Raw genomic sequence first — 27,371 nt, forward strand, 5'->3', positions numbered from 1 at the left:
ATTCGAAGGATTGACTATCCTGATTTTTATATGAAACATTTTTTTCTGTTCTGGAGGTACTGAATAAATAGCTTTTGTGGCAGTCCAACATGTCACTTTTTCTAATTCTTTAGCTGCTGTTAGCTTTAGAGCTGTATGCATAGACTGCAGTTTTGGTGACATAATGCCGCTTGCCTTTTCCAGGCAAAATAATAATATAATATGAGTAGCTGATTTCCATCCTTTTTGGCACACACCAACACGAGCTGAAATGCCTAGGACAGTAAATTGCTTGAGGTTTTTAATGGCACTTTCTCTTTTGAACACTGCTAATTTTCCTTTTGCAACTGTGCAGCAATATTTCAGTGTCAAATGAATGTTGTCATTGACAAAATAACCAGTGCAGTTGTTTCATCTGTAATCCTAAAATTTGGTTTTTGAATGAAACTTGCAGAGATCAAATGATAAATCCTTACAGATGAAGTATAATATGTTTCTCTTGGTATTCTTTTTGTAATTCTTCTGTATGTGAATTTTTAAGATAGCTTCTTGAAATAGAATGCAATTTAACTTCTTCACTTCCTCCCACTTCTGCCTAAGATCTATTCCCAGATAGAGTCCTAAAGTAAGCATTGCTAGGGGAATTATATCCTTGCTTTGTTTTACCCTTGATTGTGAATAGACTTAAATGAAACACATTGTGATAAAAGTTTGGAAACCCTTCTTTTAATTACATCTGTAGTGGGTTGATGTTTTTTCTATAGGTATTAGTAAACTAGTCCCACAGATTCAGAAATAAAAATGATTAAATATGCAGCAACTTGGTACACAAGCCCATTTCAGAAACTGATCTTGAATCCTTGATCTTGTGCACAGTGTTCAAATACGCAGTCATATTTTACCATATTCACATTTGGAAATAGCCACTTCATAAGCTCATTCCTCCAAAACGCCATCATCTTTGTGAATTTTCTGATGCAGCCACTCAACAGCAGGATGCATAAGAACTTGTACCTCGTGGGTGATATCCAACTAAGTTATGTTCACAGTAGGCCCACTGATATCACTGGGTATATTATGAGTATGACTAATATTGATCAGATCTTACACTCCAGATGTTGTAGACTACAACTCCCTTCAGACCCAACCAGTGTGGCTAGTGGTCAGAGAGTATGGGAGTTGTACTCTGAAACATCAGGTATTTGCTTGTTTGAAAGCAGAGATTATTATTTTTTAAATGCTCTGTTTATTACCCAAAACAAGTAACTCACTTTCATTGAGCATCAAACTGGACTAAGTTCAAATATGCATTTTGTTTAAAGAAAATGTGCCATGCTACTTCAGTTGTAAAAGCTAAGGCCTGATATCTATATGGTACTGCCAAAACCTGTTTCCGTTTGGCCAATCTCCATAGATGTCTAACTGGAGCCTGTATCACTTGAGTGCATCTCTGTTATCCACTTGATATTGGTGACCCCCACACATCATGTTAGTTTCCAACAAAATGGAAGCAGTTTTGAGTGGCTGCCACACTCAGCCTTGTTACAAATAACCAGAGACTGTATGAAGTGACTGAAAATTTGTGAGGCCCTGTATCATTTGCAAGATACTTGCTGCCGGAATCTGCAGGTTGCTTCACAGGCAAAGCGGGAATTCCTTTGCAGGGAGGGCGGTATCCACAAAACAGTTCAGAATATGTCTTATACTGAGTCAAAAAATCCATTTATTGTCTATTTTGTTCAAGAGTAGTCTCCAGGGTGTTGGACAGAAGTCTTTCTTAGCTCGTCTATGTGAAATCCTTTCAACTCAGGCTAGGAACTAAACCTGGAACCATCTGCGTTCTAAGCGTGCACTCTACCAAGATAGTGGTTGGGTGAATTAGGGAATGACAGCGATTCTGAAGGGCTCAATTTCTGTGTGTGAAGACATTCGAGAGTTAGGCTTTGTGAATATGACAAAGGCTGATGGGCAGAATCATCGTGGGGATAGGGTGGGTGGAAATAGGAAGGATGAACACTTGTGAGTATGCACCATAGTAAATTTGCTGTTGTTTGTGTTATGTCCACAAGTGTGACTGTCCACAAGATGGTCAGTATTGTATACAATCTCAAGTATGTGTCTATATTGATGAATGGTGAGAAGAGAATGGCGTTCTTCCTGCTATCCTACTACAGTGGTTTACAAATATTAATTTGTTGTTTCATCATTGCCAAAATTAGGATTAAGCATAATTTAAAATTGGCCAGAGACCATAGCCACAATGTGTGTAAACATCTGGCAAATATATATCTCATAGTTCTGAATAACGAGTTATTTTGGGCCCCAATCTTGTTTATCTAAACAAAAACATTTAGAACTTTTCTACACATGTTACCTATTTCCTGTTATACAAAATTGTTGATTTCTAGACTAAGCAGTGTACTGGGATTTCAAATACTTGATAATATCTAGAATAATTATTTGCATGTTTTCATCTTGTCCTTCTGGGATGACAAGTTCTGGCAGAAATGCAGTATTTTGCTAAAAGGACGCTTGTGTTGTAATTTAGCAGGCATCTCCCATGGTTCCTGGACAGTATCTGCTCTTGGGTGTTTTGTTCAGCAGTAGCATCACATTGTATGATAGCTTGCATGATTGAATTGTGTGCTTTTTCTCATAACTGTCTAGAGTATGACAATATAAATTGTGAAATGGAAATAGTTTCCCTTAGAGTGAAAGGCCATCTTACAAGGATGGTCTTACGGCATTTTTCAAATACTTGACTCAAATCTGTCTTGGGCTTTTTAAAAGTTACTTTGAAGTTGTATTGGCAAATTAGTTCTTTTGCTAATATAAGTAAGTGTGTGTTAAATTACAGGAATATAAAGGATTAATGAACTTTAAGAAATGGGAATACTTTATTGGCCTGAATATAAGCCTCACTTTTTTCCCAAATTCCGACCATGAAAAGTTAAAGTGCAACTTATATTCGTGACCTTATGGTATGTAGCTAGGAGCACGGGGCAAACAGCGCTAGGAGCATGGCAAAGTGGCACCCGCCCTGCGTGTAGTCCCCCAACCTCTCCCCCAAGGCTGGGAAGGGAGACAGTGTAGTTCTCCCCCCCCCCCCCAGGCATGCAGCCGGGAGCAGCGAGGAATGGAGCAGCTTATATTCAGGTATTTTTTCTTTTCTCCCCCCCCCCCCAATTTTAAAGGGATGGCTTATATTCGGGTCAATACAGTAAATATTACGCCTTGTATATTTTGTAACACCTTAAAAGTTTAGCAGCTGTTGTCTATGGCAGTCTTAAAATTCAAGGGCCATACCAGGGGTGCCCAAACTTTTTTCAAAGGGCCAGATTTGATGGAGTGAACATGCGTGAGGGCCAACCAAAGTTTTGAGCTTTTTTTAGGATTGAAGTTGCTGAGCTTTTTTGTTTGTTTGTTTTTTGTTTCTTTGGATTTTACCCCAGGACATATACTGCCACAAGGGCCAGATTAAATTGATTGGCGGGCTGGATTAGGCCCCTGAAATGGACTTTGGACATGCCTGAGCCATACCAAAACTAATATATGGGAGATGTGCAGGTTCAATGTGAGGAAGCCGAAGCATTTTCAACATCTAAGACAAAGGTGCTAAAGTGGACCATATATGGACCGGCAAAAGGTTTTGGGTGGATCCCCCAACAATTCTGTGTGATCTTTTAAAAATATATAACTATTACTGGCAATCCCTCCACACACACACACTTTCCCCAATTTTTTCACAGCTAATTAATTTCCTTTGTTGGGCTTCACCAAGTGCTCTCAGGTAATTTTTGCCATTTTAGAGTCAGTTGGGGTTCCTGTCCTCCCCAACGCCATAAAATTAATTATTTCCTCTTTCTGCTTCTAGGTGCACCATTAATAGTACAACTCAGTGGCGGCCTATTCACTTCATTTCTATTCACTGTTGTTTTTTCTCCAGCTAGGTTGCCTTCAGCAGCTGATCATTAATAATCATCCCCAAGTGCTGCTGAAGGCATCAAAGCAGGAGGAACAATGCATCCAGCAGGGAATAGAAATGAAGGAGAAGCATTAAAGTTAGCACCTCCTGTTGATCACCTTAGTGAAAAAATGTACTTGAGAGAATTTGGGGTGAGGAAAGAAGGACTCTGAAGAACGGGGTGAGGAAAGAAGGACTCTGAAGAACTTTGACTTAGAAAAAATAAAAACAAAGAAAAAAATCAGTTAAAAAGAAAAGAAAAGAAAATATAAATAGAACTAGTTTAGGGAGATTAGCAAAGGGGACAGACTGATTTTTGATGGGCAGTGAATAAATGGTAACATTCTTGTATGATTTTTAATGGATCCTAAAAAAAACCCACTTATGAGGTGTGGTAAGTGAATGAACATTTATTATGTTATGTCAACATTTTAACATACATGTTATCACACAGGATTAGCAAGAACTTTCATTATCATAAAGATTATTGAACTGTGCATATGTTATGGATGTACAGTGAAAATGTATAGATGGGGAATTGAGATCATGCCTGGTTGCCCTATGGTCTCTTTCAGCTGTTCTTCATTTTGTTTCAGCTTTGAAAGACTAAAATCCTGCCAAGTTTTACCAGTATGTTTCAATAATTTTAACCTTAACATTCAAACAATGAGTTTTATAACTTTTAGCTTGTTATGTGCATTTTTGACTTCCATGCTATGTTGCAAGCTTCACAGAGGCATCTGGATGATCATTGCTGAAACCAGATTGACCTTTATTGCATTCCAACAAGGTATCCTCAGGTTCTTTTTGCATGATTACCGTAAGTGCCTTTTAAAATACACCTCGCCATTTTTTACATATGCATGGGCATTTCCAAAAAACCTGCTGATGAAGCATAGTTGTGAAGAGATTTAATTACTAATCAGGTTGTTCCTGGTTTGAATGTCAGCTCTGCCATGAACTCGCTAAGTGACCTCTGGAGCATGCTACTGTCTTTCACCCACAGTTCTCTCATCTGCAATATGAAAGATGTTAAAATTGTCTAACCTAACAGGGGTTTTGTAAGGATTATGTCAGAGACATGGCTAGCAGAGAGGAATCTGCAGAGGGGGAGGAAGAGGCAGAGGAAAAAAGGAATTTGATTCGTGCACACGAAAGTGAGATAAGCCCTTCTCACTCTGGATTGCTGCCTGTAAGTTTTCGCAGAAGCACAGAGATGAAGGATCAGGATGCAGGTGGTAGTAGGGGGTTGTATTAAACTCTAGAGGAGGAGGAATTGGCTGCACTTGAATCTCCAAGAAGTAGGAGGCGGAGCAAGCGATTAGAACCAAGGAAGACCAGCAGGAAGCGGGGGGTGGGGGGTGGGCTTGGTGTATATCTGGCCTTGGAAGGGGACGGAAGCCAGTCGAATCAACTGACTCCGACAGTGTGGAATGAGTTGTGGGAAGCTTGGATTGTTGTAAGCCTGTTGTTGATAAATAAACCTCAATTAGTCGAATTGCCAGTGTGTCATGTCTTGTGTGAGAGAAGTGCTAAACCTGACAGATTATGCCTATATAATGCATGTGAATTGTTTGAACACCTATACAAATATTAAGTAATCCTAGTGCAGGACCCATAACCCCCCCCTCTCTGTCTCTCCCCATGCAGACCTGTATCACCTTATTCTGAGTGATTCATTCAGATTTTGTTTAAATTTGTCCTCAGTAGATTACAATGCATTTTACATCTAAGTTTTAAAAATGAAACTGGATTTATATCATGATCAATTGTGGTTTATTGTGACAGGAATGAACCTAGTCAGCCTTTAGGCTTGTGTGTCCTTGAGAAGTGCAGAAGTTTTGCTACTGTTTTTTTTTATCAGCCACAGCTTGGTGTGTCATCCAAACCTAACAAAAGGAGTGAATCCATTACAATTTGTATGAAACAAACCATTATAAAACGGTAGCTTAGAAAGCTGCCTTTTTTCAGTATGTCAGTTAAAATTAACCACAGTTTAGAGTTCAGATATAATGCTTAAATGTGTTTAATTAAAATTGGAAGCAAAAGCTTCAAGTCTTGTAGACCTGCTTGGGTAGGGGAGGGGTGGGCAAATGAATGCAGAGGGCACCTAAACTCATTCCCAGTATGATAAACCACAGTTTATCATTACGTCCAAACCTCCCCCTTGTTTCCTAGGTCTTAAACTTGAAAATGTTATTGGAGAACTGCTAAACGTATAGCAAGCAGGAACTGAAGAAGGTTTAGAATGTGTAGGTTGTTACACAGAGAGAGTCTTGGATACCTGCCTCATACTTTTTATTAGAAGTGTGGTGCATCTTGTGTCTTTAAACATGTGAGAAATAGTTCCATGCTGATCTGAAGTGTCCATGTTTTCAAGTTTTACTTTCTAGATATTGGATGCATTCTAACCAAAGTTGAACACTTTAAAGTTTAAAGTTCTGTTTCAATGTCATCATAATACACCGTTATTTTAACATGACACACCTTGCACTTCATTTATAATGTAAGTCACAGAATGTGGAAATCAACACAAAAGCCATGAATTAATTCTCTTATTGTTTAGTACCCAGCAGTTTCTTCCATTTAGTCTTTTCAGCTGTGAAACACAGCATGTCTAAATTAGATTGGGACTGAATATCCTCCTCTTCCTCCCAATACATACATACTTTTGGAGTATTATTCATGTCTCACAAAAGTGCAGGGCTTTCTTGGTGGCTTTGCGGGTTTTGCTCTTTTGTTTTTGAAATCCATTTATTTCAGTTGAAGGAACTTTCTATTCTATCACAGGAGGCAGGTTCTTTGTACTTTCCCCCACTTTGTTGTACAGTAAAAATTGCCTTTGTTTGGTGGAAGAGCTGCAATCCGTTTGCCTCATGGTGTTCCCATTTGTTTCAGAACAGCTCAGTTGAAATGATACTACACCGTGATGTAGCATCATTCATGGGACATACTTTGTGGGGTGGTGGTGTCTTCCGTCAATTAAAAAATTGTTTGCTGGTGGTGGCTATGCCCAGGGAAGGGTTACTCTCTTAGGCACCTTGAGGCAAGTTTGCAGGTGAGGAGTCCGCTAGTGTGGGCACAATTCTGGCAGTGACTGCTTTAAAGCTGTTCTAAAAGACCACAAGTGGTTCTTGATGTGCTGTATCTCCTCAATATAAATTTTATTTATTTGCCATCTTTCTTTACATTTATATCCTGTCTTTCTTCTGTGCTGGAACCCATGGTGGCATACATGATATTCTTAGGTAGTCACCCATCCAAACCCTGCCCTGATGTAGATCTGCTTAGCTTTAGCAAGGTAATGGCCTTGTGTCTTCCGACCATACCATATCCTGATCTAAAGGCACATAACCTCTAGGCAACTGTTAATATGGCACACTTGTGCTCACAGTAGGGAGAGGTGGGGCAGATTGATGCAGAAACATTCAATCTCATATTTTATGTAGCAAAGATGAGTCAAATAAAAAAAAATTCTTTATGCATGGCATAACTAATCAATATTATAATAGCAATCAAAAGAACCATTAAAGTTAGAAGATAATAAACAACAGTAGTAAACAACAGTTTTTTTCTTTCCAAATCATTTTCTGGAAAACAGAATGGCTAGTTTAGAGATTTCATGCAAACTTGTATATTGTACACTAGTGGGACACTTTTATACGTATCAGTGTGCCCCGTGTCTTAATGTATCAAAGTGCCCCAACGGACATTTTTTAAAAACTAACAATTATTAATAAAACCACTGAACTTATTTAAATATCACGTGTAATCCTGATTACTGAGTGGAATAACTTTCCTTTGGTATTTTTAAATCTTAACTAAACGACGTAAAACAGCATTGGAACACTTTTACATTTCACGTAATTTTTTAATTGGCCATGCTAAAAACACACCTACTCTCGTCAAACGCCAACGGCTAACTGGCGGGCAGCACGGTCGCAACTGTTGTACTCACACATGTATAGACACGTTTTAGTGATGTCGCGACACAAATAACGTTTCTTGATATTGATATATTGTTGGTGTATCAATGTGCCCCTTGCATCAATGTGCCCTGCCTTCCCCTAACATTCTCTGGTGCCCACAGGGTTCCTTCCCCCTGCTAAAATAAGATTTGAAAGAAATATTCTGTTGTAGCCAGCAGAATAGGCTGTTGTGTGTGCTTGGTTGTGGTTTGTGTGTGGTGCTCACAATAGTTTCTCTGGTTTGCAAATGTGTCCATCGGCCCAAAAAGGTTGGTGACTATGTAGATTATCCCTGTTTTGTATCACTCCTTAGGTGTGTTTAGTTCAGATGGCTTGACCATAATCTGTGCTCAGTATAGCAGTGTTTTTGTTTTTTTTAAACCCAGATGCAGCAGATTAAAATCTCTGGCAATTTCTGTTTCCTCCCATTCTCCTGTAAGCCTTCAAACACATAGTATCTGAGTGTTAGAGATAAATCGGGGAAGGAAAAGCAGAAGAACATGTAGAAAAGCTTACTTGTTAGCTTAGCTTACTGGTACATTTGATATTTGTAGTTTTGCAGATTCATTAGAATCTTGGTCTTCTGCAATTTAGCATTGCAGGTGGCAACAGGATTCAGTCTGAACAAATGATTTTTTAATAAAGTATTTTGTAGCCAGTTTAAATGAATATTTTGCAGTTAACATAGTGACAGTTGCAGTTTGTTTCAGGAATAGACAGTACTGTCAGTTCACCAAGATCAAAGAGAATGTGTCTGTTCTGGCTACAATCTGAAGCTCAGTACAAACTAGTAAAAACTGTCCTTTTTTTCTAGGTTTCCTTTTAATGAGTAACTTTAAATATGTGAGCTCCCTGTACCCCTGGCAATGTACAGTCCTGTAATTTCTGTTGGTTTTGACACTGAATTGACGCAAGTGTCAAGTGGGATCATGCCCACTCCTTCCTCCTGTCTCCCACCCAGATCCACCTCTCCTTTCCCTTTTCAGTATTAGCCATGGTGTAAAACCCCTGGTGAAGAACTTGTGTCCCTCCAGATGTTGCTGAACTATAAGTCCTCAACCAGCATGGCAAATGGTTAATGATGATAATGGGAGTTGTATTTCATCAACATCTGGACATTCAGAGGTTAGCTAGCCCTAGTGTGGACTTAAATCAGCACCAAAGCTCTATTATTATTATTATTATTATTATTATTATTATTATTATTATTTTCTAAACCACCCTTCACCTGAAGATCACAAGGTGGCTTACCATATAAAAACACAAAAATACATAACATAGTAGCAAACAAGAACAATGCCCCCCTCCTGTTTTAAAGGCCATAGATAGTTTCATTAGCTAAAGGACTGGGAGAAGAGGAATGTTTTTGCCTGGTCCCTGAAGATACGTAATGAATGCTCTGGGAAGGGCATTCCACAAATGGGGAGCCACCACAGAAAACGCTTGTTCTTGTGTTCTTCCCTCCAGACCTCTTACGGAGGAGGCATACGAAGAAGGGCCTCAGATGATGGTCACAGGGTCCAGATTGGTTCATATGGTGAGAGGCAGTCCTTGAGGTATTGTGGTCCTGAGCTGTTTAAGGCTTTTTAGATCAAAATGAGCACTTTTAATTGTGCTTAGAAATTCACCGGCAGCCAGTGCAGTTGGGCTAGGATTGGTGTTATATGCACAAACTGTCTTGCCCTATTGAGCCACTGAATTCTGCACTGAGAAAGCTAACAATTGTTTGCTTTACACTAGAGTTTGAAAGCAGGATTTGGTGCTGGTTTACTAATGATTAAAGAAACCATGGCACAGAACTATGCCAGTGTTAATACTGAAAAGGAAAAGGAGGGAGAATTTCTATGAGTCAGCAGGAGGCTCCTTGTCTGCTAACTATGGTTATTGTCTGTGATCATACTTGGCCAATTCTGCAACAACTTCACTGATTGCTAGCTTGCTTCCAGACTGAATGCAAGGGGCTGGTGCTTAATTACTTTTAAATCTGGTCACAGCCTGTGATCTACATACCTTAGAAACTACTTCTCCATCTGTTATGCCCCATAGTAGTTGTGATTGTGATTGCTACATTGGGCTCTGTTTTCAAGCACGTTTGCTATGGAATTATCAGCTGTCAGAAACAGGGTCTTCATTACTGTCACCTCATGGCTCTGGAATATCCTCCCAGATGAGATATAGAGTCCTTTCTCTCTCATTTCTTTTGGGATAGTTCTTATTCCAGAGGGTATTTGGTTGTTATGATCTATTATGCTTTTGTTATACTTTTCTAAGTTATCTGTTATGAATTTCCTGTTTTAGTGTGATTGTTGCATTTAAAATATGTGTGTTGATCTTTTGAGTTGCCTTGAATTGAGGACAGTAGCCTATGAATACTTTAGTGTAATACAAATAATTAGGTGCTACTTGTAAACACACAGATTGTGAAGTGTAAGCCATGCCTGTGAAGACCTGCTTGGATTGAGTGTATCCCGTGGTGAATTAGTTCAGCATGAAAATACATTCCTGTAGTTCCTTGTGAGGGAATTTACACCATTCATCACAGTGAATCATTTGTTCAACTCTCTGCACACAAATTCAGCCTAGACTGGTATGCATTCATTGCAATAACCCTGAAATTCACCAAGTAAACGATATATACCCTTGTGATCTTAATAATTTAAGCTTTTAAGAAGTTCTAGTTCTTAAATTAGGATACTCCAGAAATCAAATTAAAAGGGTTGTATTTATTTATTTAGAATACTTATGTCCCCTTTTATTGTCCCAGAAGAGACTCAAAAGTGGTTTGCAAAAGATTTTGTAGTATTAGGAACAGAAATAACATGAAGTCCATATGGCACCAGATTTATAAGGGCAGCATTTCCTGCCCTCATCTTTGGTCTTTGCTGGTGTTATCAGGCAGCAGCTCCCACTGAAGCAGCTAGACTTCATTCAGCCCATGATAGAAGCAAGTCTTCTTGTTTGTCAGTTGCCAGGATTATGCTGTATAACAGCATGGATACATTGCAGAGGTCATAACTTGCTTTTCTGCAGCTGTCTTTTTATGCAATATAAAATGCTAGGCATATTGTTTAGTTTTTTTAAGCTAATATTTAAATTTCAAATATCTCAACAATAACATTTTTTTTATTAAACATATTTATATACCTCTAACTCTAATATCAAGGTGGTATACAACAATATATAAAATAAAATATAAAACACCATAAAAGCAATACAAAACGATTATAAGAATCATAACACTGGCTAATCAAGAAGTTTAAAAAGCTGCATAGACCTGTTGGCATAGAAAAGTATTCAAGAGATTCCTGAAAGTCAATGGCAAGGCTGCTCTTCTGTACATAGAAGAGTTATTTATTTTCCAAAAGGGGCTTGAGTCCTCAGAAGCTTATCTTGTAATAAATCCGTTAGTCTTTAAGTTTTTGGTTTTGCTGCAAGTGATTAAGATAGTTATCCCTCAGGAAACATTTAATATTAAAATCAAAGAAGGCAGGGAGTCTAAATAAAACTGGGTTACATTTTAACCACACTGCTATACATATCCATAACATTAAAAGATGCCATTTATAAAAGGCTTTGCATCTCTTATCAACGCACTCTATCATTTTTTTGTTTTTGTACATGACATCATGCTATTGCCTCACTTTAAACAAACAAATAAATAAAGTGGGTGTTGATTTTTCAGGAAATGTTACTAAAGTATACAGAAGGAAATGATCTGTAGTAAACCGTGGGTTCTTTCACTACTTCTGCTCCATTTGCTCCAAGGAGAAGTGAATGACTGGCTCAGGAGATCCTTTGTTAACACAATAATTTACTGATGTCTAGAAAATAAGGTGGGAAAATAGAATGTGAGTCTGGACCTGCACCAGAGCCCTCCTTGAGTACAAAATGGTGGTGGTGGTGGAAAATATAATCTGAACGCACACTCAGAAATTTTGTGAAATAAAGAAGTTCTCAAATAAAATTTGAGCTTTTTAGGTTTTCTGCTTCATGGGGAAATAACTTCTCTAAGCTGGTTATCTGGAATGGCTTTCCAGGAGTTCTCTCCCCCACGCCTAATTCCCTTACAATAATGGAACTTACATCAGCAGCCTTATTACTACTAATAATAATTTGATTTCTTACCCTCCCTTCATCATAAGATCCCAGGGTGGATTATAGCAATTTAAAATTCAGTCTTAAAAGCAGTTAAAACAAATTACATTTATAGGAATAGGGTGGGTCTCAGGTGTCAAAAGCCAGGTTAAAAGGTGTATTATGCAGTATTAATGACCCTTAAACTTTCAATTTTTCTCTGTTTTACAGTTGTCGATATTTATCAGATCAGATTACACCTGCTATTCCTGCAGTAGGAGCAGTTCTGTTCTTTTTTGTTATGGGGACCTTGCTACGTACTAGCTTCAGTGATCCTGGAGTCCTGCCTCGTGCAACACCAGATGAAGCCGCAGATCTTGAAAGACAAATAGGTAACACTGAAGGTCTGTTGTTGTCCCATCATCTTCTTTGTAACTGTGTGTGTGTGTGTGTGTGTGTGTGTATGCGCGCACACACACACGTGCGTGCATGCTGAATGGCAACATCACATACTTGTTCTTTTTTCTAAAAAGAATGAGTTTTGTAATTTTTCAGTTCTAGGGCAGTGATAGCTGGAATGGTCTGTCTTGTAGAATTTCAAAAGAAGCATTTGTGTTTACAGTGATATTGAAAAGGAGCAACAATTACTTCTACAGCACACTCTCAAAATTCAAAATGTGACCACTGGTCCAAAACGGTTACCAACCGCTGGTGCGGAGTGTCTGGCCAGGAATGGAGTGCTTATGTCAGGGGTGCCAACTTGAATAAAATATTGTGGGGCCCAGGTAAGCCCTGCCCCACATGATCAATCACATGACTCAGAGGACACAAACTGTTTGACTGGAAGTGTCCACCAACTTTAGGGGAGGGTAGCCCCCTCAAATATCTTATTGTGGGGGCCAAAGCCTGCACGACCCCTAGGAGTTGGCTCCTACGGGTTATGTGAATTCACTTTCAGAAGACACAGGCATATAGCAATGTGGTTTTAATCTGCTGATGGGCAGGTAGGGACCCAGAGGACTGGAAGAAATCCTGCTGTGGGTCAAGGGTTTGCCATCCCTGATCTACACAGTTGGGGGTACTGTACATCTGGACCCATTGCTGTCACTTGAGGCTCAGGTGGCCATGGTGGTGCAAAGTGCCTTCCATCAGCTGCTGCCAGGTTTTAATAATGTCTTTGGGTGGCATGCATATTTGTGGTATGACAAGGTTAAATGCACATAAAGCATTTAAAAACCATATTGTTAGAAAAGCATTGTTAAATGTCTGGATAAGGTATAAGGATTTACTTGAAAATAAAACCCCAAGGTGGTTGTCACCGATGGAAGCAAAGGCTCAGAAAAAGCTCAATATGGAGGCCAAATGGCCAAAATATTGGGAAATTTTGGAGCAAGAAGGAGACAAATTGAAATTGCAGAGCTTTGAGAAATTAAAAGATAAAGTGCGAGACTGGCTTCATTATTATCAAATAAGGGAGGCTTACAATTTGGATAAGAAAATTGGTTTCCAGGTGGAAAAATCAAAATTAGAAACAGAACTGTTAGAACCCAAAACTAAGATTTTGTCAAAGATGTATAACTTGCTGTTGAAATGGAATACTGAGGATGAAACGGTGAAATCTGTCATGATTAAATGGGCACAAGATGTTGGACATAACATAATGATGGCTGACTGGGAACAGTTATGGACCACAGGTATGAAGTTTACGGCATGTAATGCCTTAAGAGAGAATATTATGAAAATGATATACAGGTGGTACATGACCCCAGTCAAGCTTGCAAAAATCTATCATTTGCCCGATAATAAATGTTGGAAATGTAAAGAAAATGAAGGTACATTCTTTCACCTATGGTGGACGTGCCCAAAGATTAAGGCTTTCTGGGAGATGATTTATAATGAAATGAAGAAGGTATTTAAATATACCTTTCTAAAGAAACCAGAGGCCTTCTTGCTGGGCATAGTCGGCCAATTGGTGCCAAAGAAGGACAGAACTTTTTTTATGTATGCTACAACAGCAGCAAGAATACTTATTGCAAAGTACTGGAAGACACAGGATCTATCCACTCTGGAAGAATGGCAGATGAAGGTGATGGACTATATGGAACTGGCGGAAATGACTGGCAGAATCCGAGACCAGGGAGAAGAGTCGATGGAAGAAGACTGGAAAAAGTTTAAAGACTATTTACAGAAACATTGCAAAATTAATGAATGTTAGAATGATGTTGGATAGAAACTAAGTGGTCTTTAGCTGTAATGTTATAAGGGAATATGAAAAAATTGGAGTATTAATAGGTAAAAATTCAATGTTACAATATTTTATGATGAATGACTAGGGTATATAAAGAGGGGAGGGATTTGCTGAACCAACAAATTAAACTGGAATACAAAAAAGGGAGGCGTGAGGAGGTCTGGGAAATAAGCAAATGAAAGATAAGTAATGGAAAATAAGAAATGTTTTTAATTATTTTTTTATTTTGTATTTTTCTTGTATTTTTCTTTTTTTCTTTATTTCTGAAAACCTTAATAAATATCTTATAAAAAAAAGAGAGAAATGCACATTTTTGACATCACATTGGGCAACATGTATCTGCCCCTGTCATCAAGAAATGACCAAAGTGCAAGTCATTCCTACTTCCTCTCTATCCCTGCTTCATTGGAACACTGAGATAATCCCTTGGTGTTTGCTTCAACTAATTTCCTCCATCTTCTAGCATATTTGAGATCAAATCTGTAAGACTGGGTAAATATCCAATGCAGCACCATTGGGGGCTTTTTTTGTATTTTTTTCTCCTGGAAGAATCTTGCAACATTAAAGCTTGCTTTCAGCATTTTAAATGTAGATGGTCCAAATAAAGTGTTCGTTTGCTTGCTTTGAATGAGCCAACTGCTGTTCCCTCTTTCCAGCTATAAATAATGAAACTGCATAATAAGCCTTTGGAAACAGCTGTTAATACAGTATAAATAAGTTAGAAGAGAATGTTTTATGTTGAAAGGTACTGTCTTGCATCTATTCCTGTAGTGGTGAAACCAGATGAAGTTACAGGTTAGGAAACCAGGGAGAAAATTGCACGTAGTTTTCTTGGCTAAGAGCACAGACTTTTAGACTGATATCAGTATTTATGAACACTTGCAAATGGGGGGATTTAGCATTTGTTCACTGTACAGGTTTGAGGAAGGAGATAAGCAAAGAAGTTTGCCCTCTAAATAACATTTGCATATGTATTTGTATATATATTTATGTGAGGGCTGAATTAAGAATAGAGTTAGGAGGATTTGGTCAAGGACCTTTTTCATTAGTTTGGGGTATGGTTAATTAAGGTCATACTGAATCTTATTAACGTCAGGAACTATTCAGGGGCTTGTAATTCCTACCCTAATATTACAAGGCGTAAGGTTTTATTGTGCCACTCTGCTTATTTATGTGTGTACTCTGGCAGCCAAGACTGCTTTCAGTTGGTTATTAAGTTTAAAAAGATCCAACACGTTGTGATTATCTTAGAGCATAATGCAGAATAAATGTGTTAGGTGCTATCTTGCCATGGCAAATACGAGTATCTGGGAATTTGTAAAATTCTTTGAGCAGATGCACTGGAGTGGATGCTGTCTGATCATCTTGGATGTCATTACATTTATACTTCAACTTTAATTTGATGTCTTCAGTTCATTTAAGGATTTCTAATTTAATGAGTTCTTCAGTTTGGGCACAAAGTACTTCTATTTGGGATAGTTAATTGCACTCATGGTATTGATGTGGACATATTAGTAGTTGGTTTAAGTGATCATTATGCAATTTGATTAAGTTTCTGTTCTTACCAAACAGAGTGGCAGAAGTATAAAGAGCCTTCAGATGTTAGCTAGTCACACAGAATGCAGTGTTTGTTTTTTAAAATCCTTATTAATTGGAGGATTGTCACAGATTTTTCCTGTTCTCAGGTACTGCAAAATAGGCCATATTAACTACCCTTACAAAGCATGCTGCTTTTGTGTACTAACACTGTGGTGTTCCTGCATAATAAATAAAGTCATTTTCCCATTTGCTCTCAATGTGCGTGCCACATTTTTATAAAGTATTTTAGGTCAGGAAGGGATAATGTTCACACAAGTACATGCATTCAAAATTGCTGTGCCACAGATTCCCTGTGATGCCCTTGTTTTCTAAGGGAACCTGCTATTATACATTACAACATTGCTTTGGAGAATTCCCAAATGAGTTTCAGAGCTTAATCTGTCCTGTAAAGTTCAGTGTAAGTAATAACTAAAGAAATAAGAATTCTAGATGCCAGATAACCCAGTTTGTTCTGGTTTTCTTCCCATCCTCTTCCCTTGCAAAGGTATGGATACAAAAGCATTAAATTCAACTAAGTGAAACACTGTTTGACCTTGGTTTATCAATTGTGAAAGCAGAGACCCCTTCTAGTGTGGACTAATGTTGCAATAACCATACATTACACAGAAGTAATCCCCACTAAATTCTATAGGGATGGCTACCAAGTAGGCCTGGAGCCTGAACTGATCAATCTTAAAGGTGTCACACAGAACTGTTAACAAGGGCCCCACTAAACTTTCAGCCCTATGGAAAAAGATTATACCCCCCACCCCAACTTTTTTGCTTCTATGGCTTTCCCCACATAAATGGACTAAGGCAGGGGTCTGCAACCTTTAAGACAAAAAGAGCCACTTGGACCGAAGGAAAAAAACTGGGAGCCGCAAAACCATTGCAACATTTAAAACAGTGGGGAGTGTTGGGGCACACAATGCGCCTCCTCCCCTCGCTAGTATCCGCCCCGGAGCCGCGGCAAAGGTGTAAAAGAGCCACATGCGGCTCCGGAGCCGCGGGTTGCTGACCCCTGGACTAAGGTGTAGGAGACCAGGGTTAAAATCATGGCTCATCTATGAAGCTCCCTAAGAGACCTTGGACTATTCATTGTCAGCCTTTGTCTCAGGGCTGTGAGCAGAAAATGTGAAAGAGAATCCCAAATGCCACCATAAGTTATTGGTAGTACAGAACAGAAATGTTTTAATTGGAGGAGATATGTCCTCAAAGTATTTAGAGCAAAGTGCAAATTTGCCACCACCAACAAAAAGTTGCCTTGCCAGCAAAAAGGGTGCTTCAGAAGGTGCCAAGTGCTCTGCTGGAGTTAAATCAGGTCACAGAAGGCCTCTCAGGGCCACAGATGACAATAAGGATGCAGCAGAATTAACAGCATTAGGAAGAGCAACAAGGGTTCTAAGTATGACTTTGTGTAGATACACTCATCTAACAGATCTTTAATTTATGTGAATGGAGATCGGACTCACTTGTTTTAAGTCAGCACACAAAAACTGGCCATGTGAAGGTAGCAACATGAATAAGCAAATTCTTTTGGGTTTGGTTGCTACCTTTCTACTCTGAAATAAGTATTACTGAATTCAATGGAGCTTACTTCCAGGCAATAAATTAACTCCATCTATATCACCTGTCTGAGTGTCTCCCAAAGTAAAACAAAACAATTAAAACTATTAATTAAAATAAAAACACAATTAATATGCAATTTAAAACATTGTTAAAAGTATTCTTCAGGTTAAAACTTTTTCAATACACTTTAAGATAGAGATATTGCAAATATATAAATATTATAAATGTGTATATGTGTATGTATGTGTGTATATATATATATATATATATATATATATATATATATATAATATTTATATAAATATATAAATATTATGGGTAAGACAAATATATGCATATAATAATATGCATGTAGTTTGGCATGTTATGAAACTAGGCTTTATTTCAGCCAGGTCAAAGACCCAGTTTGGCACACACACTCCCCACATACATTTGTGTACGCACACGCACACACACAGGCTGGGAGTCTCAATGGTGCCCTCTGGAGGCTTTACCCGGGGCAAGAAACCCGGCTAGCCCCCCGCCCCCTGCTACAGCACTGCTTATGGTTGGCACAGAGGTCTCTTACCGTGTTTGTCCTTAGAGAATGAAATCCAGAATCGGAAAATAATACCTATACAGGTTAACTTGGAAGTAGGGCCCATTGAGTTCAGTGGGGTCACCCCCCAGTAAGTTGGCATAGGGCTATAGGCTCCTGAAAAGAATCACACAGTACTGTATGGATGCAGGAATGATCATAATGCATAAGATGTTTGGGCTAAACACCTTCAGGACTAATTTCCCTCCAAAGGAAATGTAGGAATTAACAGATTTTTCTGCATGTCATCTTTGACACTGCATTTGGGACAAGTAAAGATTCTCATATAACATCATGTTTTCAATCAAAAGAGGACCTAATATGGTTCAGTTTGTTATATATTACCCTCCTTATTTATAAAAAAGGATTTAAAGGACAAATTTAGTTAACTATTTCCAATTCATCTAGATTATATTAAAAATTACAGTAATGTACTTATTCCAAATATACTGGATGAAAACTCAGTCTTTCAACTTACTGTTTTTATTTCCATTTTTAGAAATTGCAAATGGCTCCGGTTCAGGAGGGTATCGTCCACCTCCCAGAACAAAAGAAGTACTCATCAATGGGCAGACAGTGAAGTTAAAATACTGTTTTACCTGCAAGATTTTTCGCCCACCTCGTGCCTCACATTGCAGCCTTTGTGATAACTGTGTAGGTGAGTAAAAACACACACACACAAATTAATATACAGATCTTGCTAGATATAATGAAAGATTAATATGTACTGGTCAGTATATTTTGGTGTTTCTCATGATGAAAAGGAGATTATGACTAAACAGCAGGAAGAACTTTCTGACAGTAAAAGCTATTCAGCAGCGGAACAGACTCCCTTGGGAGATTGTTGACTCTCTTTCACTGGAGGTTTTTAAGCCGAGGTTGCATTGCAGGGGGTTGGACTAGATGACCCTCAGGATTCCTTCCAATTCTATGAAAGTATAACTTTTTTGTGTATTTTCGGGCTTGATAGAGCCAAAAATAAAGTTTTCAACCTGCTAAACTTTTCTGTTTGTGCACTATATATATTCCATTTCAGTTCAGTTTTCCTGTTTGAGCATTCCCTCTTGTTAAGAGTCACAGTGATTCATCTCTCAATTCTTTGTTCAATTTGAAATAAAACCATGGAGCTTTGGGTTGATTCAGAGCCACAGGCTACACCTGTCACATTTATAGTAGGAATCTTTTGTGAGTCAGAACACCTGGAAACCTGGGGCAAAACAAAGAAAGCTTAAATGTAACATCTATTTTAACAGGGCATACATTTTTGCAGTAAAAATAAAAGATAAGGCACTGTCCTAGCTTTCTTACTAGTTTGCTGTGGAATATAATGGCTTAACTTTGGTGTTGAATACACTGCCCTAACTTTGGTGTTGAAGGCTAAATAAGAGGGGATAATGTTTAAAGTTACGTACTTCAAAATATAGTTCGTTAAGCAATATCTCTTCTGTATTATAGACTGAATCTGTGTGGTGCCTGTGAAAACATATTTCATCCATAGTTACCCCCCCCCACCGGCCACTTTGAAATCTGTGCTTAAAAGTAGTATTGTGTACACACACACACACACACACACACACATTCTGCTTACGGAGTCTAGGAGTCCAGAATCTATTGACAGAGCCTGGTAGCACGGCGGCAGCGAGAGCTCCTGTGCACCATTTTGGAGCCCTTGGAGTCTTTTTTTCTGGACTTTTGGCTCACTGACATCCTCTTTGGGCTCAGGGAAGGGTCTCCTCGCGAGCCACAGGACTTTTAAGCTCTCCACCATCTCAGGTTAGAATTGAATTATTTATTTATTTCCTGGTGCCTCACATATATGTGGTTGTGTGTGAGTTGCTCGCGCGTAAGTGGGAGGATGCCTGCATTGAAGATTCTCTGTAACTCAGACAATATAATACAGTATATTTTGCATCAAATAATAGATTTAATATTACCTAATAACAGATTTAATATTACCTTGAAATCCTCCTCTAATAATCCTCCTCTTTAATAATTTAATAAAACTGTTTTAAGATTCATTGGTAACTTGTAGCCAAGCCTTTCTGTAATAAAATTCCAGATTTAAAATACATACAGCTATATAATTGGGCAGCTCTGAACTATATGCAAGAAGTCTGTTTGAGGCCTACTACATCTCCAACAGTTACTTTGTACTGGTGAATATATCCTACTAAGTCTATAGGGAGTCAAATATGTTATAAAATTCTTCTTTTAACTCCACAGATGTTGTTCTTGCTAGAATCTTAACCCAAATCCAGTTGTATCCCTCAGTACTTAATTCCTACTGTAGATCACTAGCTGATATCCTCAGAAGTGTCCCTGGCTTGTTATCAAATTCCAAAATAATAAAATAGAACTGACTTGTTAAGTACTTGTTGTTTTCAGATATAAATAAAATTTCAGCTCTAGTCTCGGTTACCTCAGTGTATTCTAATTCAAGCTAATAATGCTTCTCTCGTTGGAAAGTACAGTCATACCTTGGGTTGAAGTAGCTTCGGGATGAGCGTTTTCAGGTTGCGCTCCGCGGCAACCCGGAAGTAACAGAACACGTTACTTCTGGGTTTCGCTGCTCGCACATGAGCAGACGCTCAAATAACGTCACGCGTGGAAGCGGCGAATCGTGACCCATGCACGCGCGGACGCGGGTTGCGTTCGCTTCAGGATGCGAACAGGGCTCCGGAACGGATCCCGTTCACATCCAGAGGTACCACTGTACTGGAATAGTGGGGTCCTGTGCTGCCCATTGCCAATGAAATTTCAGCTAATGGTTTTACATCTTGCTCAGATAGTAAATTTTTAGCAGAGTTCAATCTTGTTTGAGACCATATTGACAAGTCACCTAACACACCATGTTTACTTGTTAAGAATTCATTATGAAATGGTAAGGTATGTGGTGAAAGTTCTAGACATGGTTTCTTTCTTATTTGATACCTTACGGGTATTCTAATGTATTTATTGATTTTCTATACTACAGGGTATATAAATAAGAATTAAACTAATACACCCTTCCTCCTAATCCCTCCCCCTCCCCTGTTTTTCTCTAGATTTCTTGTTAGATTTATATTTTATACTATACTGTTATAGTATAGTATAGTGTGTATGAAAAAATGGAATTTTATAAGTAATTTCCTCTTGGTTTTCTTCACGATACCACAGCATTGATTTCAGTAGTCTCTTCAAAACAAAGCTTTCTGCTTAAGTTACTAAGCCTTCCCCATACCATTTTTTAAAAATATCTAGTCTTGCAGCTTAGTATTGTAAGGGTCTCCCATTTCTCCATATTTTGATTTTTTTAAAGTTTTTAATTTTAATTTTTTAAAAGGTAAAAAGAATTCAATGCACAAATATGAATTTTAAGGTTTTTTTGTACTTGCTTTCTGGAATAAATGTGAATTGATTTGTTTTACATCATTTGGGACACGGACACCCACACGCACCATAAGGGTGGGATTTTTTGGACCCTACTATTTCTATATCCTTATCCTTGTTTTTTGATAACTGTTCTTGTTGAACAAAGCTAGGTCTAATTCCAAGGTAATTTCTACTGTTCAAAGTAATCCTTGAAGAGTAATCCTTTAATGCCTTTATAATTAAAGATGTGAGGGTGATTACAACAGGTGATCCTTTTGTATTTCATGGTTTACTGACTATTCAAGAGGTATTCAAGGAGCTTGAACTATTCATGAAACAGATTTGTACTGAATGTGGCATCATGGTAAGCAACCATTGTTTCTTAGGTAGAAGATATAGGATGCGGTTTATGTGTCCTTAACCCAGAGAAAAACTTAAGATAATCTTGCAGCAATTTATCTGAAATGGGCCTTGACCAAGCTCTTGAACAGACTGACAGATTGTTCCCTCCAGGATACAAAAGCAGGGCAAAATCCAACAGGAACATAAGAAAAGCCCTGCTAGATCAGGCCAAGGGCAGTGACCAACCAGATGCCTATGGAGTAACTGAGCACAGCAGCACTCTCTCCCCTTGCAATTCCCAGCAACAGATATTCAGAGGCATATTGCCATATTGCCACCAACAGTGGAGGCAGAACATAGCCATCATGGCAAGTAGCCATTGATAGCCACCTTGGGGGAGAGGGAACTGCTGAGCTGTTTTCAACCAACTGTTTCCACCAACACAAGGGTTTCTGCTTCTGCAAGAGGACTTCACCCCTCTCCACTCCCTGAATGCACCATGCACCCTGCACCCTCCCTTAATCTATTCTAGAGGGTTGTGGGGAATGCCAGAATAGATATGGGGACATACGGGGGGAAGGAGGGGGGAAGTTTTGTTGCACAAGTGAAAATCCTTGCACTGACAGAACGACTTAGTTGGATACTGCCCACTGTGTTAAATCCTGCCATTAACACACATAGTTCTGAATAGTTCTGTCATCAAATGTTCTCTTTTAATGCTGTCTAATCCTAATTGAAAACTATTAATATTCTACTTAGAAACAGAGAAATTGTATGAACAACTGCAGCTGGGAAACAGTCCAATATTAAATTTTTATAGAGCCCTTTCAGTTTCCTTTTTGGTTTTCTGTCCCTGAGTTTGAAGGTACATATTGTAAGGCCCATGAGCCAGATCAAGTCCACACAAAGTAAAAGAGATCCAGGGGCTAATCTCAAATTGTAGTCTGAGATTTAGGGCACTCCCAAAAGCCCTGCATGAGGTCAAAGGTCTCTGCAAAATGTTCCCTTCTTCTTAGATTGAAATGGGGAAGATTGGGTTCAGTAACAAATACCAGCTTGCTACCAAGGCCATGTGAACCTCTTCCCCCCTCACCTATGAGACAGTTGCTACACAGTGCCTGCATGAATTTGTTTAGGCTATGGAAACAGCCTTGGAAGTCTGTGTATACCCCAGGGGCACTATTCTGTTCTAATTCTAGTAAAGCAAGTGAAAAATTTGCAGGAACAGTTGACTTGCTAAAAATTAATCTCTTAGTCTTTAACCCAAGTTCTTTGAAGGTGCTATGTATCTTTTCCCATATCTGCAGGAAATGATTACTAGCATTGAAATTGCAGGATTCTTATGCTGCTGCATTTACAAATGTTTCAAATGCAGGAAAAGGCAGTATGTACTGCAAGCATCCATACTGGGTTTTTAACAACAACAACAACAACAACAACAACAACAACATCAGATAAATGAAGAACAGCCCCAAAATGGATGCACATAAATTATGAAATCATAGGGGCTACAAAGGAAACCACAACATTACATATTGCCAAACAAGCACAGATGTGAATGATATCAGTTGAATTAGCCAGGCTGCTGGTATGTTATACAAAGGCCCCTGTATCTTCTATCCCATTAGTTTTTCAGCAGTGGTTTTTGACAATACTGATTTGGTCTTTTGTGTACAAAAGCTGACTCTACCCATCCTCCCAACCAGTCAAGAGAACTTATCTTAACATCTCTGATTCTGAGCTCATCCATACTGTCATCTGAGACTTTTTGTGGGTGAGCTGAGACTTTGCTGAACCATGGGTGAGAACCTGGAGGCTGAGAAGGAGGGTGTGTCAGAAGGAACATGAATTGATATAGATTTATATATATTAGTAACCTTGTATTAGTCTCGAAGCAATGATTCTTCAACATCAACTTCGTTGGACTGGTCATGTTGTGCGGATGCCTGATGATCGTCTTCCAAAGCAACTACTCTACTCTGAACTTAAAAACTGAAAGCATAATGCTGGTGGTCAACAAAAGAGGTTTAAAGACTGTCTCAAGGCAAATCTAAAAAAATGTAGTATAAACACTGACAACTGGGAAACACTGGCCTGTGAGCGCTCCAGTTGGAGAACAGCCTTTACCAAATGTGTCATGGGCTTTGAAGACACTCAAACTCAGGACGAAAGGGAGAAACGTGCTAAGAGGGAGGCATGCTTGGCAAGCCCTGAACGTGATCAACTCCCACCTGGAAACCAATGTCCCCACTGTGGAAGGACGTGTGGATCCAGAATTGATCTCCACAGTCTCTTACGGACTCATTGTTAAAACCGTGTTTATGGAAGACAATCTTACTCGGCCACGAGTAATCACCAAAGAAGAAGATGATTAATGTAACAATTTTATATTTAACTGTGTATTTTTGTTATATTATGTTTAAGTTGTCTTTTGTTCAGTTTTCTGTACACTGCTTAGAGATATTTTTAATATATTAAGCAGTATATAAATTAAATAATCAAATTTAATGTTGATAGTAAGCTTCCTGTACCTCCATTCTCTCTTGTCCATATGACGTTCTCCTCCAAATCACTACCTTCTCACACTCCCTGGACTGAGACAGAATCATAGAATTGTAGAGTTGGAAGGGACCATGAAGATAATCTAGTCCAATCCTTTGAAATGCAGGAATCTTTTTGCCCAATGTAGGACTCAAACTCACAACCCTGAAATTAACGGTCTCGTGCTGTACCAACTGTGCTATCCTGCAGAAAAAGGTGTTAAATGAATAGGGATAAATGTAATTGTTCCCTTCTCCTCAATTCCCTGTTCTATTCATGGCTTGTAAATTAACTGTACTTTGAAAGAGATTTATAAAAAAATAGTAAGACTAAAGACAAAGGACTATGATAAAAATATGCATTTAAACATCCAATTTTGGTCATGTTTTTGTCATTTATATTCAAGCATTCACATGAGCATATGATAAAAAAAACTGGGGACAGGGGCATATATGTGTGCCAACAGCTCTTAAGATCATTGTATGATTAGTGCAAATGACATTAGAAGGTTTTAAAGCATGTTCAATTGATCCCAGGCTAATAAGGGTTTCTGTTCTTGAAGAGAGTTTGAGTGTGTTCAGTTGAACACACTTTAAATTCCCTACTGTAGTTGTCATGTGAAGATCTAAAAGCAGTTCATGTGACCTTGGGGGTGGGGCTTGCACACACATCTTCCCCATCACCAGTTTTACTTGACTGCATCTTCAGGTAGACACCTGAACATGGCTACAACAATTTTCTCAAGCAGGTCTGTTGTTGTTTTTGTAATTGTGTTCCATTCTTTTTCTGCCTTTTCTTTCAGAACGGTTTGATCACCATTGTCCCTGGGTAGGCAACTGTGTGGGGAAAAGAAACTACAGATTTTTTTATATGTTTATTTTATCTCTGTCTTTTCTGACAGTCTTTATATTTGCATTCGTTATCACCCACATCATCCATCGTAAGTATGCTAGTACAATCAGATTACATATATAGCCATTTGCTTGAAACTCTATTTTTCATTTTACTCTTTTGGACATTCAGAATATACCCAAAATGGTATACCTAGTTTGATCATTAACAAGACTTTCAACTGTTAAGCTTACTTCTTAATTCAGAATCTTAAGGCAAATGCATTTTATTCAGCTTTATTTGTTGTACTGCTGAACAGTTCATATAAAGGGAACATTCTGGCCCACTCTCAGTTTTCCTGCAGATTGGTTTCATTGGTCTGTGACTGTTCCTTGGTTTGTGGCCTGCCTTGCTGACTGGAAAACCCTATTGGCAAACAGAACAATTTCCAATAGTTGGTCAACGTTCACAACCTGTTGTATTTATTAATTTGCATATTTTATTATTAAACTTATATACCACCATTCATCTGAAGATCACAGGGCAGTCTACAGTATAAAAACACAAAGATACATAATAAACAAACAAACAAAAACCCACAAGTTTTGAAGGCCACAGGTTGTTTAATTAGCCAAAGGCCTGGGAGAAGTATGTTTCTGCCTGCCACCTAAAGATATGTAATGAAATTGCCAGGTGATTTATATTCCTAGGACAACCTACAGAGTAGTAAGAAACACAGTTTTACAATTTAATAAATTAATTAATAATAAATCACATATACTAATACAGCAAATTAAAATTGAAGTAGCAGCAGCCTATTCAAGAAAATCAACCACTCTAAATGCTTACATTAGCAGTTTTTTTAAGTCTGTGAAAACAGAAATGTTTTTGCCTGGTGTCTAAATGGAAGCAAGAAGGTCTCTAAATAGGCCTCCTGGCAATGTCTTTCCAAAAGCAAGGAAGCAAAGTGTGTCTCCAGTTTCCACCTGCCACACTTCAGATAGCAGGAGGACCTGGAAAAAGGCTGCAGATTATGTGGATTGATAAAGAGAGATGCCTCCAACAGTTATCTGGGTCCTAAATCGTGTAGCGCTTTAAAATTAATACCAGCACTTTGAATTGAGCTCAAAAAAAATATGGAAGGCAGTGGAGTTGCTTTAGCACAGGCAAGATGAAATCTCTTTGCCTGGTCCATGTTCACAGCCTAACCACAGCATTATGGACTAGCTGCAATTTTCAAACTGTCTTCAAAGGCAGCCCCATGTAAAGCACATTGCAGTAATCCAGCTTCCAAGTTACCAGGACATGGGTATAACTGTGGTAACAGAAGATCCTTTGTGCTCCATTTCCAGTCCAGCATCTTCCTGCCTAGTTGAGAGCTCCAGATCTACATTGTGACCTGCCACATAGGTTGGGCCATGATACATTGTGACAGCCCCATGGTTATCATGGCAACCATGAAGTCCTGAATATCTTCTGATAAGACTGATTCTGAAATAATGTTGAGGTCCCCTAAGAAAATCAGTTTCAACTCAGCCAGCTCAGGTGGAAAGACTGCTTGCTAGAAGGGTGGTTGGTACACAAACAACAATCCCTCCATGTCCCTAGTATACAACACCAAGTACAAACACCCCAAATCAGCACCCAACCTAATAGTAAGCATTGGGAGGGAGATGGAATCCCTGTTGACCATAACTATATTTTTTTGCCAATCGTTTTTATAAACCACAGCAATGTTTCTTCTGCAACATGGTAGATGGCATAAAGTGTAAAGCCAGGAGAGACTGGCTTTTTGTGCCCTTTCAAGTGATGATGAGATAGACTAGATGAGTCTCCATGACCAGATAATGGATAATTGATGTCTTACTGTAAACTGATCGTGCATTAAATAGCAACACGTTAAGGAATCCTGAGGTTATGTTATTGTGGATGAGGATGGCACTATTGTGGAACAGACCTTATATGCTGGCTTCTCCTTCTCAACTAGCCAGCACTTACTTACCCCACTACTACCATACCTCCCTCTGCCTGTAACCACTAGCTTCTGTTTACAGACTCTTGTCTTTCCCCCTCCCCCATTTAACGCAGAGACATAACACAAAACTAATAAAGCAGTTAAAATATTTTTAAGGGAGTGGATACAAGAGATTGTCATAAATATATGTTTAAAAATCCCAATTTCAATTGCACTTGAAATGCAAGAATTGGATAGCAGCCAGGTCCATTTCACCAGCTCCTTTGACATGAACTAATGCTGTTTTTGAGGCCGACAGTCCAACAGAGATTCCCTCCTGGAGGTAGCCTTAGAAAGCCCTGTGTTGTTCAGTTAGGTGGCTGGGACTTCTTGCC

General features: G+C 38.7%; 1 protein-coding gene and 1 long non-coding RNA gene across 6 annotated transcripts in view; one reads left to right on the forward strand and one right to left on the reverse strand.

Moving 5' to 3' along the window:
* ZDHHC14 (zDHHC palmitoyltransferase 14) overlaps positions 1 to 27,371 on the forward strand; it is a 65,736-nt gene that overhangs the window by 15,521 nt on the left and 22,844 nt on the right. For 3 of the 5 annotated variants that reach the window (XR_013983905.1, XM_080998393.1, XM_080998395.1), the window contains exons 2-4: positions 12,217 to 12,389; positions 18,457 to 18,615; positions 24,994 to 25,131. Coding sequence is in view for 4 of the 5 variants with exons in the window: in XM_080998393.1 (XP_080854519.1) it covers positions 12,217 to 12,389; positions 18,457 to 18,615; positions 24,994 to 25,131 (470 nt within the window). In the remaining variant the exon portion in view is untranslated. The remainder of the gene's footprint in view (positions 1 to 12,216; positions 12,390 to 18,456; positions 18,616 to 24,993; positions 25,132 to 27,371) is intronic. The other 2 variants (XM_080998394.1, XM_080998396.1) reach the window with 1 other exon arrangement.
* On the reverse strand, positions 25,303 to 26,523 carry LOC308473122. The gene is made up of 2 exons (XR_013983914.1): positions 26,322 to 26,523; positions 25,303 to 25,448 (listed from the first exon to the last, which is right to left on the reverse strand). It is a non-coding gene; the product is annotated as an uncharacterized lncRNA (long non-coding RNA).

The sequence above is a fragment of the Podarcis pityusensis genome (genome assembly GCF_964106645.2).
Source record: "Podarcis pityusensis genome assembly, chromosome: 3".
Classification (NCBI taxonomy): Eukaryota; Metazoa; Chordata; class Lepidosauria; order Squamata; family Lacertidae; genus Podarcis; species Podarcis pityusensis.